Here is a 14,514-nt window from a genome sequence, read left to right as displayed (position 1 = left end):
ATATATATATTTTTTCTTTAGTTACACTTTAAATGTTCTCCCCTTTCCAGGTCTCCCCTTCAGAAACCTTCTATCCCATTTCCCCTCCCTCTGCCTCTTTGAGAGTGCTCCCCCACCCACCCACCAACTCCTGTCTTCCTACCCTGACATTCCCCTACACTGGGGCACCGAACACCCTCAGGCCCAAGGACCTCTCCTCTCACTAATGTCCAACAAGGCCATCCTCTTGTGGCCAGCACCATGGCTCCTTCCATGTGTGTTCTTTGGTTGGTAGTCCAGTCCCCAGGAGCTCCAAAGGGTCTGGCCTATTGACACTCCATGGTTCTGCAAACTCCCACAGCACCTTCAGTCCCTTCTCCTAACTCCTCCATCGGGGACCCGGTGCTTGGTCCAATGGATGGTTGCCAGTGTCTACCTCTGTTTGTTGGGCTCTGGCAGAGCTTCTGAGGAGACAGCATTATCAGGCTCCAGTCAGCAAGCACTTATTGGCCTCCACAAGAGTGCCTGGGTTTGGTAACTGTATATGGGATGGATCCCCAGGTGGGGCAGTATCTGGACGGCCTTTCATTCAGTCTCTACTCTACATTTTGTCTCCATATTTCCTCCTGTGAGTATTTTGTTCCCTCTTCTAAGAAGCACTGAAACATCCATATTTTCAACTTCCTTCTTCTTAGGCTTCATTTGGACTGTGAATTGAATCTTGTGTATTCCAAACTTTTGGGCTAATATCAACTTATCACTGAGTTCATACCGTGTGTGGTTTTTTTCTGCCTGAGTTACCTCACTCAGCATACTATTTTCAACTTCCATCCATTTGTGTGCAAATTTCATGACGTCATTATTTTTAATTGCTGAATAGTATTCCATTGTGTAAATATACCATGTGTTCTAATCTACTCTGGTGTTAAGGGGCATATGGGTTGTTTATAGTTTCTGGCTATTATGAATATGGCTGCTATGAACATAGTAGAACATGTGTCCTTATTACATGTTGGAGCATCTTCTGAGTATATGCCCAGGAGTGCTATAGCTGAGTCCTAAAGTAGTACTATGTCCAGTTGTCTGAGGAACCGCCAGATTGATTTCCAGAGAGGTTGTAACAGCTTGCAATCTCACCAGCAATGAAAGAGTGTTCTTTCTCCACATCCTTGCCAGCATCTGCTGTTACCTGAGTTTTTCTTTATTAGATATTTTCTTCATTTACATATCAAATGCTATCTTAAAAGTCCCCTATAGGATGATCAACAATATGAACTAACCAGTACCCCGCAGAACTTTGTCTCTAGTTGCATATGTAGCAGAGGATGGCCTAGTCAGCCATCAATGGGAGGAGAGTTCCTTGGTCTGAGTTTTTGATCTTAGCCATTCTGACTGGTGTGAGATAGAATCTCAGGGTTATTTTTATTTGCATTTCCCTGATGACTAAGGATGTTGAACATTTCTTTAGATGCTTCTCATTTGATAATTCTTTGTTTAGCCCTTTACCCCATTTTTAATGGGGTTATTTGGTTCTCTGCAGTCTAACTTCTTGAGGTCTTTATATATAATGGATATTAGTCCTCTATCTGGTGTAGGATTGGTAAAGATCTTTTCCAAATCTGTTGGTTGTCTTTTTATCCTATTGACAGTGTTCTTTGCATTACAGAAGTTTTGCAATTTAATGAGGTCCCATTTGTCAATTTTTTGTCTTAGAGCATAAGCCATTGGTGTTCTCTTCAGGAACTTTTCCCCTATGCCCATGTGTTTGATACTGTTCCCTACCTTCTCTTCTATTAGATTTAGTGCATCTGTTTTTATGTAAAGGTCCTTGATCCACTTGGACTTGAGCTTTCTACAAGAAGAAAGAATGGATCAATTTGCAATCTTCTTACATGCTGACCGCCAGTTGAGCCACCACCATTTGTTGAAATTGCTGTCTTTCCTTTCCACTGGATGTTTTTAACTCCTTCATCAAAGATCAAGTGACTGTAGGTTTGTGGGTGCATTTCTAGGTCTTCAATTCTATTCCATTGATCTACCTGCCTGTGACTGTACCAATACAGTTTTATCAAGATCTATCACTTATTTGATTAGAGTCACAATAAGATATTTTATATTGTTTGTGACTATTGTGGGGGGCATTTCTCTAATTTTCTTCTCAGCCTCTTTATCCTTTGAGTATAGGAAGATTACTGATTTGTTTGAGTCAAATTTATATCAGGCCACTTTGCTGAAGTAGTTTATCATCTGTAAGACTTCTTTGGTGGAGTTTCTGGATTCACATAAGTATGCTATCATATCATCTGTAAAATAGTGATATTTTGACTTCTTTCTTTCCAATTTGTATTACTTTGATTGTCTAATTGTTCTAGCTAGAACTTCAGGTACTATATTGAAAAAATAGTAAGAGAGAGAGGAACCTTGTATGGTCCCTGATTTTAGTGGGATTGCCTCAAGTTTCTCTACATTGTGTTTGATGTTGGCTACTGGTTTGCTGTATATTGCTTTTCCTATGTTTAGGTCTGGGCCTTGAATTCCTGATCTTTCCTAGACTTTTATCATGAAGGTGTGTTGAAAATGCTTTTTCAGCATCTAATGAAATGATCATGTTTTTTTTTTCCTTTGAGTTTGTTTATATAGTGGATTACATTGATGGATTTCCATATATTGAATCATCCCTGCATCCCTGGGATGAAGTCTACTTGATCATGATGGATGATCATTTTGATGTGTTCTTGGATTCAGTTTTCGAGAATTTGATTGAGCATTTTCGCATTGATATTCATAATGGAAATTGTCCTGAACTTCTCTTTCTTTGTTGGGTCTTTGAGTGGTTTAGATGTAAGAGTAATTGTGGCTTCATAGATCCAATTGGGTTGAGTACCTTCTGTTTCTTTTTGTGGAATTGTTTGAAGAGAATTGGAATTGGGTCTTCTTTGAAGGTCTGATAAAACTCTGCACAAAACCTAACTGGTCCTGTGCTTTTTTGGTTGGGAGACTATTAATGACAGTTAATATTTTTTTAAGGGATATGGGACTGTTCTGATTGTTAACCTGACCCTGATTTAACTTTGGTACATGGTATCTGTCTAGAAAATTCTCCATTTCATCCAGGTTTTCCAGTTTTGTTGAGTATAGGCTTTTATAGTAGTATTTGATGATTTTTTTTTTTTTTTTTTTGGATTTCCTCGGTTTCTGTTGTCATGTCTCCCTTTTCATTTCTGATCTTGTTAATTAGGATACTATTTCTCTGTCTCTATGCCCTCTGATTAGTCTGGCTAAGGGTTTATCTATCTTGTTGTTATCTATCTTCTCAAAGAACCAGCTCATGGTTTGTTTGATTCTTTGAATAGTTCTTTTTGTTGCTACTTGTTTGATTTCTTCCCTGAGTTTGATTATTTCCTGCCAACTACTCTTATTGGATGTATTTGCTTTTTTTTCTCTTCTAGAGCTTCCATGTGTGCTGTCAATCTGCTAGTGTATGCTCTCTCCAGTTTCTTTTTGGAAACACTCAGAACTATGAGTTTTCCTCTTACCACTGCTTTCATTGTATTCCTTAAATTTGGGTATGTTGTGGTTTCATTTTCATTAAACTCTAAAAAGTCTTTAATTTCTTTCTTTATTTCTTCCTTTTCCAAGTTATCAGTGAGTAGAATTTTGTTCAGTTTCCACGTGTATGTAGGCTTTCTATTATTTATGTTGTTATTGAAAACTAGCTATAGTCTGTGGTGATCTGATAGGATGCATGGGATTATTTCAGCCTTCTTTTATCTGCTGAGGTCAGTTTTGTGACAGATTATATGGTAAGTTTTGGAGAAGGTAACATGAGGAGCTGAGAAGAAGGTATATTCTTTTGTTTTAGGATAAAATTATCTGTAGATTTCTGTTAAATCTATTTGGTTCATGACTTCTGTTAGTTTTACTGTGTCTCTGTTTAGTTTCTGTTTCCATGATCTGTTCACTGATGAGAATGGTGTGTTGAATGAAGTCTCCCACTATTATTGTTTGAAGTGCAATGTGTGCTTTGAGGTTTAGTAAAGTTTCTTTTATGAATGTTGATGTCCTTGCATTAGGAGCATAGATGCTCATAACTGAGACTTCTTGGTAGATTTTTCCTTTGATGAGTATGAAGTGTCCTTTCTTATCTTTTTTGAAAGCTTTAGGTTGAAAGTGGATTTTATTCTATATTAGAATGGCTACTCCAGTTTGTTTCTTGGGGCCATTTACTTGGAGAATTATTTTCCAGTTTTTTACTATGAGGTAGTGTCTGTCTTTGTCACTGAGGTGGGTTTCCTGTATGCAGCAAAATGTTTGATCCTGTTTATGTATCCAGTCTGTTAGTGCATGCTTTTTAATTGAGGAATTGAGTCCATTGTTATTAAGAGATTTTAAGGAAAAATTATTGTTGCTTCCTGTAATTTATGTTGTTAGAAGTGGAATTATGTTTTTGTGGCTATCTCCTTTTTGGCTTGTTAAAAGATTATTTTGTTGCTTTTACTAGGGTGGAGTTTCCCTCCTTGTTTTTGGAGTTTTCCCTTTATTATCCTTTGAAGGGATGGATTTGTGGAGAGATATTGAGTAAATTTGTTTTTGTCATGGAATATCTTGGTTTCTCCATCTATGGTAATTGAGAGTTTTGTTGGGTATTGTACTCTGGACTGTCATTTGTGTTCTCTTGGGGTCTGTATGACATCTGCCCAGGATCTTCTAGCTTTCATAGTCTCTGTTGAGAATTGTGGTGTAATTCTGATAGGTCTGCCTTTATATGTTACTTGACCTTTTTCCCTTACTGCTTTCTTTGTGTTATTCATTTGGTATTTTGATTATTATGTGATGGAAGGAATTTATTTTCTGCTCCGGTCTATTTAGACTTCTGTAGGCTTCTTGTATGTTCATAGGCATCACTTTCCTTAGGTTAGGGAAGTTTACTTCTACAATTTTGTTGAAAATATTTACTGGCCCTTTAAATTGGGAATCTTTGCTCTCTTCTATACCTATTATCCTTAGGTTCTGTCTTCTCCTTATGTCCTAGATTTCCTGGATGTTTTAGGTTAGGACCTTTTTGCATTTTACATTTTCTTTGACTTTTGTGTCAATGTTTTCTATGGTATCTTCTGTGCCTGTGATTCTCTCTTCTATTTCTTGTATTCTCTTGGTGATGCTTGTATCTATATCTCCTGATATCTTTTCTAGGTTTTCTACCTCCAAGGTTGTCTCCCTTTGTGATTTCTTTATCATTTGTACTTCCATTGTTAGATCCTAGATGGTTTTGTTCAATTACTTTACCTGTTTTGTTGTGTTTTTCTGAAATTCTGTTTGGGGTTTTTGTGTCTGTTCTTTAAGGGCTTCTACCTGTGTTCTTCTATATTTCTTTAAAGAAGTTATGTCCTTCTTAAAATCCTCTATCAGCATCATGAGATGTGATTTTTAAATCCACATCTTAGTTTTCTTGTGTGTTGGGGTATCCAGTACTTGCTGTGTTGGGAGAACTGGGTTCTGATGACGCCAAGTAGCCTTAGTTTCTGTTGGTAAGGTTCTTGCATTTTCCTTTTGCCATCTGGTTATCTCTGGTGTTAGATGGTCTTGCTGTGTCTGGCTGTAGCTTGTCCCTCCTGTGGGTCTGTAAGCCTGTGTCAGCACTCCTGGGAGACCAGCTCTCTCCTCATAGAACATGTGTACAGAGGGCTCTGGATCAGCTCAAGCTCTGGGTGAAGATGGCTCCCAGAAGGTTCCTGTCCCAGCTGCTCCGAAGTCCTGTGTGCTCCTCGTCGCCCTACTCAAGACAGTTATGGGAGAGAAAATGTCTACCTCACCTCCAAGCCTGGTAGTGGAAGCACTCCTGGGAGAACAGCTCTCTCCTGATGAGACCCATTCACATGATGTGGGACAGCCTCAGCTCCCAGGTGCAGATGGCAGATCAGAAGGATTCTGTCCCAGCTGCTTCACTGTTCCTGTACCCTGTGTGCTCCTCACCACCACTCCAGACAGTTATTGGTGAGAAAGTGGCTATCTCAACTCCATGCCTGGAAGTGGAAGCACTCCTGGGAGAACAACTCTCTCCTGACAGGACCTGTGCACAGTGGGCTTTTTACTGGCCTTTTAAGTTGGGAATCTTTGCTCTCTTCTATACCTAGTATCCTTAGGTTTGGTCTTCTCATTGTTTCCTGGATTTCCTGGATGTTTTGGGTTAGGAGCATTTTGCATTTTGCATTTTCTTTGACTGTTGTATCAATGTTTTCTATGGTATCTTCTACATCTGAGATTTTTCTCTTCTATCTCTTGTATTCTGTTGGTCATAATTGTATCTATGGCTCCTGATTTCTTTGGTAGGTTTTCTATCTCCAAGGTTCTCTCCCTTTGTGATTTCCTTATTGTTTCTATTTCAATTTTTAGATGGTTTTGTTCAATTACTTTACCTGTTTGGTTGTGTTTTCCTGGAATACTTTAAAGGACTTTTGTGTCTCCTTTTTAAAGGCTTCTACCTGTTTACCTGTGTTCTCCTGTATTTTGTTGTTGTTGTTTTGTTTTTTGAGACAGGGTTTCTCTGTGTAGTCCTGGCTGTTCTGGAACTCACTCTGTAGACCAGGCTGGCCTTGAACTCAGAAATCTGCCTGCCTCTGCCTCCCAAGTGCTGGGATTAAAGGCGTGCGCCACCATGCCCGGCTCCTGTATTTCTTTCAGAGAGTTATTTATGCCCTTTTTAAAGTCCTCTATCAGCATCATGATAGGTGATATTAAAATCCACATCTTAGTTTTCTGGTGTATTGGGGTATCTAGGACATGCTGTGGTGGGAGAACTATATTCTGATGATGCCAAGTAGCCTTGGCTTCTGTTGTATATGTTCTTGCCCTTGCCCTCACCATCTGGTTATCTCTGGTGTTAGCTGATCTTGCTGTCTCTTACTGTGGCTTTTCCCTCCTGCAAGCCTGTGTGTCAGTACTCCTGGGATACCAGTTCTCTCTGGGAAGAATTGGGTAGGGAGAGCTGTGACACAGGGTCAGCTCCAAGGTGCAGACAGAAACCAGAACAATCTTGTCTCTGGCTGTTCCTTGGCTCCTGTGTCTTGATGGCTCTGGGAGGGTCCCTCTTAGGCGATGGGTTTGAACAGAAGTGGTGATCTTACCTGTGCTCACAGATCTGTAGGCATTCCTGGGAGACCAGCTCTCTCATGGTCAAATTTGGGTATGGATTGCTGTGGCACAGGATCAACTCTGGGAGCTGTGGCACAAGATCAGCTCAGGGTGCAGATGGAAACCTGGAGGCACCTGTCCCAGGCGTCTCCTCAGTTCCTGTGATCTGGAGGTTCTGGGTGAGTCCCTCTGAACATCAGTGGTGGTCTTACTTGTGCTTCCAGATTTGTCTACATTCCTAGGAGACCAGCTCTCTCCCGGTGGTATTTGTGTATGAATCAGCTGTCTTTTCTGCCCCATCTGGGGATCCATCCCATAGACAACCATCAAAACCAGACACTATTGTAGATGCCAATAAGAGATTGCTGACAGGAGCCTGATAAAGCTGTCCCCTGAGAGGCTCTGACAGTGCCTGACAAATACAGAAGTGGATGTTCACAGCCATCCATTGGATGGAGTACAGTGTCCCCAATGAAGGAGATAGAGAAAGTACCCAAGGCGCTGAAGGGTTTTGCAGCCCCATAGGAGGAACAACAATATGAACTAACCCATAATCCCAGAGCTCCCAGACTAAACCCCAAATCAAAGAAAATACATGGTGGAATTCATGGCTCTAGCTGCATATGTAGTAGAGGATGGCCTAGTTGGTCATCAATGGAAATAGAAACACTTGGTCATGTGAAGGTTCTATGTCCCAGTGTGGGGGAATGCCAGGACCAGGAAGCAGGAGTGGTGATTTGGTTCTCAGAGGGAGGTGGGAGGGGATAGGGGATTTTAGGAAGGGAAACTAGGAAAGAGGATAACATTTGAAATGTAAATAAAGAAAATATCTAATAAAAAACTTGGAAAAAAGAAATTTTATGTTTCAATTGTAAATTTTCTATTTAAGTTTTCTTATAGAACTTCTGCCAATTTAGTAATCTGGTCTTTGTGTTGACACATCATTTTAATTTACTTTCTTATTTTCATCTTACTTTTTAAGATTCTTAAAATAGCATATCTCTAATTTCTCTGTAATAAGGCTTTTAGTGAATCCTGCTTTCCTTCTGTCTATTTATATTTCTTATTTGAATACCAACTTCAAGATTTCATCCTTTTACTGGTCAATATTCACCCAGACATTTGTAGAAACAGAGATAAACTAAAATCAGGCAAAATACTACAGACAGCTAATTCTTACAGAAGGACTAATTATTTCCATACCTACCTTTCAGAATTTCAGAGAGAGACAGAGACAGAGAGAGACAGAGAGACAGAGATACATACATGCATACATACATTTTATGTATATATATATATATATATATATATATATATATATATATATAGACAGAGAGAGGGGGGGAGGGAGAGAGAGAGAGGGAGAGAGACAGAGAGAGAGAGAGAGAGAATTATGTGTTCCTCTCTTCTGCCATTTTATTTTTTTTGATGTTCTTTATAAAGATTTCTACACGACACTTTACTTAATTTTACATTTTTTCATGGTCTCATTTTTTTCCCTTCATTTTTTTTATTGTATCTTTTGACACACACTCTAAGCTGCCTTGTCCAATACATCAACAGATCTTTGGTTTTACTTAACAAGGTGACATTCTCCTTCAGCTCTTAACTATCTCCCTAAATTTATCATCAGTCACTCCAATGATTTGTTTTTATTTGAGATTGCATTATTTATCTGTCTGGAACTTATAGTTGTTACAATGTGAGTTTGAGGAATAGTGGTAGAGAAACCACTTTGTACTTTTTTGAAAGAAATGCCATTTTATTTTAGCTAGGTTAATTAAGTTATTTATTTCTCATTGAGTTATGATAGCATTTTGAAAATGTTAGTTCAAAACAATTAGGCATGTAGATTTCCATACCACGTTTATTCAATGTGCTTACAAACACTACTTTGAAAGGGTGCTATTATAGACTGTTCTGATATCTGGTAATTATCTTGACACTAATTTTATTTTAGATGCCACATGGTTAGTGTCAGATTACTTTTCTTTTGTTAAGCTTCAGTTTAGGGGATGAAGAAATTCCTCAGCAGCTAAGAGAGATTGCTGCTCTGACAAAAGCCCGGGGCTTACTTCCAAGTCCTCATGTTCATCTTACATGCACCTGTAAATCAGATCCCATGGGGTTCTGACCTTTGTAGGCTCCTGCACATGTGTGTTGCATATAAACCCATGCCATTACCTATTCATACCCATAAAATGGTTTAAGTAGATTAGCTAAAAAAAAAAAAAAACACTGCTTAAAACCCAAACTTTAGTGGGTATAAAGAGATTAGAATTTTATTACTACATTTTTACACTAATTTAGGAAAATCAGCAGAGCATTCCACTAAGAATTGCTGTCACATGCCTTTTTTGCATGTAGGACTTGATGAAGACTTTACATAATAAATTATGTTGGAATGAGGACTCCCTTTTTTTTCACTTTAATTTCAAATGGCATGTATCTGAACAAAACCTGTATAGCACGCCCAGTACATTAAAAAAGCAATGTGTCACTCTTATAAATAAAACCAATTGATTTTATCCTTATGCCCAGATCTTTACTGTTGCTTTAGATAAAAGATTCTGTTTCTATTAATCTAATCTTCTGAACATGAAGATGCATTATCTCTTAAATAGCAATAATATCATCTAAATACTTGGATTCATTTTACAAGGAATATCCAAAGTTTGTTTTATGTTGGCAATCAACTGTTTGACAGGCAGCCTAACCTTAAGTGTAGTTAGCTTCCACTCCTAGAAGACTCTGATTTTTTATTTTTAAGTAGTTACTAATTGAAGATTGGATCTGGGTTATGGATGGGTCATGTGTCCTATTTCCTTTGATACCATATGATGCAGACTCTTGTGGGCCCTGCACATGCTGCCTCAGTCTATGGAAGCTCATATGTATATCAATCCTATTAATTTAAAGTGCCTTCCTTCCTTGGTGTCCAACATTCCCTCTAGCTCTTATGTTCTTTCTGGCTCCATATTTTCAGGGTTACCTGAGTCCTGAGGGAAGGAAGGAAGGTTGGATAATAGCTCCCACCTAAGGAGTAAGTGTTCCAATGTCTCTGACTCTTCATGATATCTGACTGTGGATATCTGTGTTTCTTTCTATCTGCTGCAGGAAGATGAGTCTTCCCCTTACTCCACATCCTTGCCAGCATGAAATATCATTTGTTTTATTGATCTAAGATGGTCTTATGGATGTATGATGAAATCTCAAAGTTCTTTACTTGGTGACTTAGGATATTGAAGGTTTCTTTAAGAGTCAGCCATTCAAGTTTGCATGATTAGTAATTCTCTGTTTAGATCTGTACCTTACTTTTTAAGTGGGTTATTTGATTTCTTGATATCTGTGTGTTTGGTTGGTTGGTTGGTTGGTTGGTTGGTTTTTTTTGTTTTTATAGTTCTTTATGTTTGTGATCTTAGTGCCTGTGCTATTACTATTCTGTACAGAAAGTATTTTCCTCTGGCAATGAGTTTAAAGATATTCCCTACTTTCTTAGATTTTGTTTGCAAGTATTTTATTGTATATTTTCTCATTAAGTGAAATTAATCTTTAATTCTCTTTTTCTCTTGGGTCTTTGTATGGCTTGGATATCAGAGTAACTCTGGCCTCATAAAATGAATTGGGTAACATTCCTTCTGTTTCTACTTTTGGAATAATTTGGGGAGTATTGACAGTAACACTTCTTTGAAAGTTTGATGAAATTCTGAGGTAAAACAACCTTGTCATGTGCTTTTTGATTGCAAGAATTTATATTATTGCCTTTATCTTACTAGGACTTATAGGTCTATTTAACTAATTTTTATCTAATTTGAATTAAATTTATTTCATTTTAGTCAATTCATTTGGAAAGTGATATTACTAATAAAATTATATATTTCCTTTAGATTTTCCAATTTGGTTGAGTAAGCATTTGAAAGTATGTCCTTATATTTCTCTCAATTTCCTTAATCTGTTTTTGTGTCCCCTTTTCATTTTTAACTTTATTAATTTTAATATTCTCTCTGCCATTTGGACACAAGTTTGTTAATTTTACTGATTTTCTCAAGGAACCAAGATTTTGTTTCATTGATTCTTTGCTTATTTTTGTTGTTATTTCTTTGTTCTTTAATTGATTTCTTTTTCCTGCCTTTTCTTTTCTTTTTTTTTTTTTCAAGACAGGGTTTCTCTGTGTAGCCCTGACTGTCCTGGAACTCACTTTGTAGACCAGGCTGGCCTCGAACTCAGAAATCCGCCTGACTCTGCCTCCCAAGTGCTGGGATTAAAGGCATGCGCCATTTAATTGATTTCAGACTTCAGTTTAATTATCCCTAGTCCTCTACTCCTTTTGGATGTGATATCTTTTGGTTGTTGCTGTGTAGTTTTTAGCTGTGCTGCTAAGTTACTGTATTAGTCAGGGTTTTACTGCTGCAAACAGACACCATGACCAAGGCAAGTCTTATAAAAAAAATCATTTAATTGGGGCTGGCTTACAGGTTCAGAGGTTCAGTCCATTATCATCAAGGTGGGAGCATGGCAGTATCCAGGCAGGCATGGCGCAGAAGGAGCTGAGAGTTCTATGTCTTCATCCAAAGGCTGCTAGTGGAAGACTGACTTCCAGGCAACTAGGGTGAGGATCTTATACCTACACCCACAGTAACACACCCATTCCAACCAGGTCACACCTATTCCAACAAGGCCACACCTTCAGATGGTGCCACTCCCTGGTCCAAGGATATACAAACCATCACAGTTACTAATAGGACATTTTTCCATTTTCTTTTATGTAGGAACTTAGTGTTATAAACTTCCCTGTTATAAATAACTTCCTTGTATCCCGTAAGTTTGGGTATGCTGCATATTCATTTTATTCAAATATAGGAAGTCTTTGATTTCTTTCTTATTTCTGCCTTGACCTATTTTTTCATTCAGTAGAGAGTTGTTCAGTTTTCATGAGTGCTTAAGCTTTCTCTTGTCTCTTTGCTGTTGCTAACTAGCTTTAATCCATGGTGGTATGATAGAATGAGGGAGTTGTTTACATTTTCTTGTATCTGTTGAGACTTGCTTTGTATGTAAATATATGGTCAATTTTGTAGAAAGTTTCATGAAGTTCTGAGAAGAAAGTATATTCTTTTGTGCTTGGGTGGACTGTTGCATAAGTATCTACTAGTGCAATTTGATTCATTATGCCAGTTAACTTCTGCACTTCTCTCTTTAGTTTTTGTCTTGATGACTGACTATTGGAAACAGTGGGTTACTGAAGTAACTTATTAATGTGTGAGGATCAAATCATGACTTAAGCTGTAGTGGTGTCTCTTTCACTAACTTGGCTGTCCTTGTGTTTTGGTGAATAGATGTTAAGAATAGCAGTGTCCTCTTGGTGGATTTTTACTTTGATGTATATGTAGTGCCCATCCCTACATTTTCTGACTAGTTTTGTTTTGAAGTCTATTTGGTTAGGTAATAAAATGACTACACTAGCTTGCTCCTTAGGTCCATTTCCTTGGAATATCTTTTTCTATCCTTATATTCTGTAGTGATATCAATCATTGATGGTATGTTTCTTGCATTCAGCTGAAGGACAGATCCTGTTTTAAGATTCATTCTGTTTATGCTATACCTCTTTATTGGGGAATCTCAATCACTGACATTGAGAAATGTCAGCAAAACATATTTGTTGATTCCTGTTATTTTGGCGTTTTGTTATTGTTATTGTTGTGGTGGTGGTGGTGGTAGTGCTGCTGCTGTTGCTGCTGGGTTCTGGGCTATCATTGAGTTATATTATCTTTGCTGTCATTGTTATTTTACACTTATGTATATGCACTTTGGCTTGCAACTATTGAAATTCTAGGTGCTGATATCTCTTCTTGTCTTTGATGAATGGGTGCTTTTTCCTTGGTTTCTGTTGTTCTCTCTGGTTCTTAGGAGATTGTGGAGGCAATGGATTTTCTGGTAGGGAATTCTTCTGAGAACTTGATAGCTGTAGCCATTGTGGGTTCCAGATAAAATATGTTTCTAAGAATTAGGAACAGACATTTAGAAATGAGGATGATCTGGGGTGGTGGTGATGAGAGATTCCACAGGAGGCAAGAAAACAGAGTGTTCTACTGGTTCTTCAGTTTAGTTTAGTTAGGAATGGGGGCAGAGAGTAAGAAAAGGCCACAATGGGTAGTCTGCTAAATAGCCGAGGTTTAAACTGGGGAATTGGGTTTGGAGGAACAGAGAGAACATGGAAATTTGAAGCTCCCCTACCTACTTTGCAGTCCTACTAGTTTCTCTGTCAGGTTTGGCAGGCAAAGCTTCCAGGGGATGCTTGCTGGTGTGGGAGTTTAGGATGAAGTTAAGTTATGAGACAAGAAGGTTTGAAAGGAAAATCTGTGTGATATACTAGACTTGGACATGGGAGCTGCACAGCTGATGGTCTGCTACAGGGTTGAGGATGAGTCTGGGGCATGAGGTTTGGAAGAACAGAGGGGTACATGATGATCTGCAATTATTCTACCTGCTTCCCTGGCTGGAGTTCAAGTTTATTTTTAAGATATATTTTTGAATTATATGCATATCTTGGGGGTATGTATGCCTCATGTGAACAGGTATCTATGGAGGCCAGAAGAGAGTGTAGGATTCTCCAGAGCAGGAATGATAGGTGGTTGTGAGCCATCAGATGTAGGCATTAGAAACTGAACTTGGGTCATCTGTTACAGCCATTTCTTCAGCACCTATATGCAATTTCATGAATTCAGTATTAAACAAAATTGTTGAAACGTCTTCTCCATTACTTATATTTAAGTTTTATTTTCTGGTTTCAAACCTATGGGGAAAATGTGAAACCATAAGAACTAAGTAGCAGATTTATCAAATGGTTATTTTGTAAAGAGTGGATGTATGTTATTTCTCTCCTTTTGCTTGTCAATGTCATGAGTTATGATTCAAAGTTTCCTGGTGTTTTCCCATTCTGTGACTAAAGCAATTCTATCGTGTCATGATTATTTATCTGAATATTAGAAACACTGGGCTTGATTTATATCTGATTTGCTATGTTTTATCAGGATTCTATATCAGATTTAAAAATGACAGAAGAATGCCCTATTATTTTATACTCTGTTAGTCAGTGCTCACTATGGAAACTACATAAAGTAAAATGCAATTCCTTTCTTATTTGTATAAATAAAGGAAATCTCCTCAACTCAGTCATTTTCTGTGCTTTTTCTAGGTAGATGACTTGAAAAGACTGTTTGATCAATATTGCTGGAGACAAAGAAAATATGAAAATGAGTACCTGGAAGCATTTTCTAATTTTTATTCCTTAGTAAGTGGAATGTTCCCTTTCTCCCCACAAAGCACTATGTCCTGCCTGTACTTAATTATTAAGTTGAGCACTTAAAACTAATTTTATTAACATAAAAAATTAATTTTCAATTTCCA

General features: G+C 38.0%; 1 protein-coding gene across 1 annotated transcript in view; it reads left to right on the top strand.

Moving 5' to 3' along the window:
* The window catches only part of Ccdc178 (coiled coil domain containing 178), a 360,500-nt gene that overhangs the window by 89,369 nt on the left and 256,617 nt on the right, over positions 1–14,514 (top strand). Inside the window, exon 13 of the mRNA NM_027616.3 lies at positions 14,303–14,398. Within this exon, the coding sequence (NP_081892.2) occupies positions 14,303–14,398 (96 nt within the window). The remainder of the gene's footprint in view (positions 1–14,302; positions 14,399–14,514) is intronic.

This window comes from Mus musculus, chromosome 18, assembly GCF_000001635.26.
Source record: "Mus musculus strain C57BL/6J chromosome 18, GRCm38.p6 C57BL/6J".
Lineage (NCBI taxonomy): Eukaryota > Metazoa > Chordata > Mammalia > Rodentia > Muridae > Mus > Mus musculus.
Note: the sequence above shows the minus strand (reverse complement) of the source record. Positions and strands in the feature narration are given on the sequence as shown.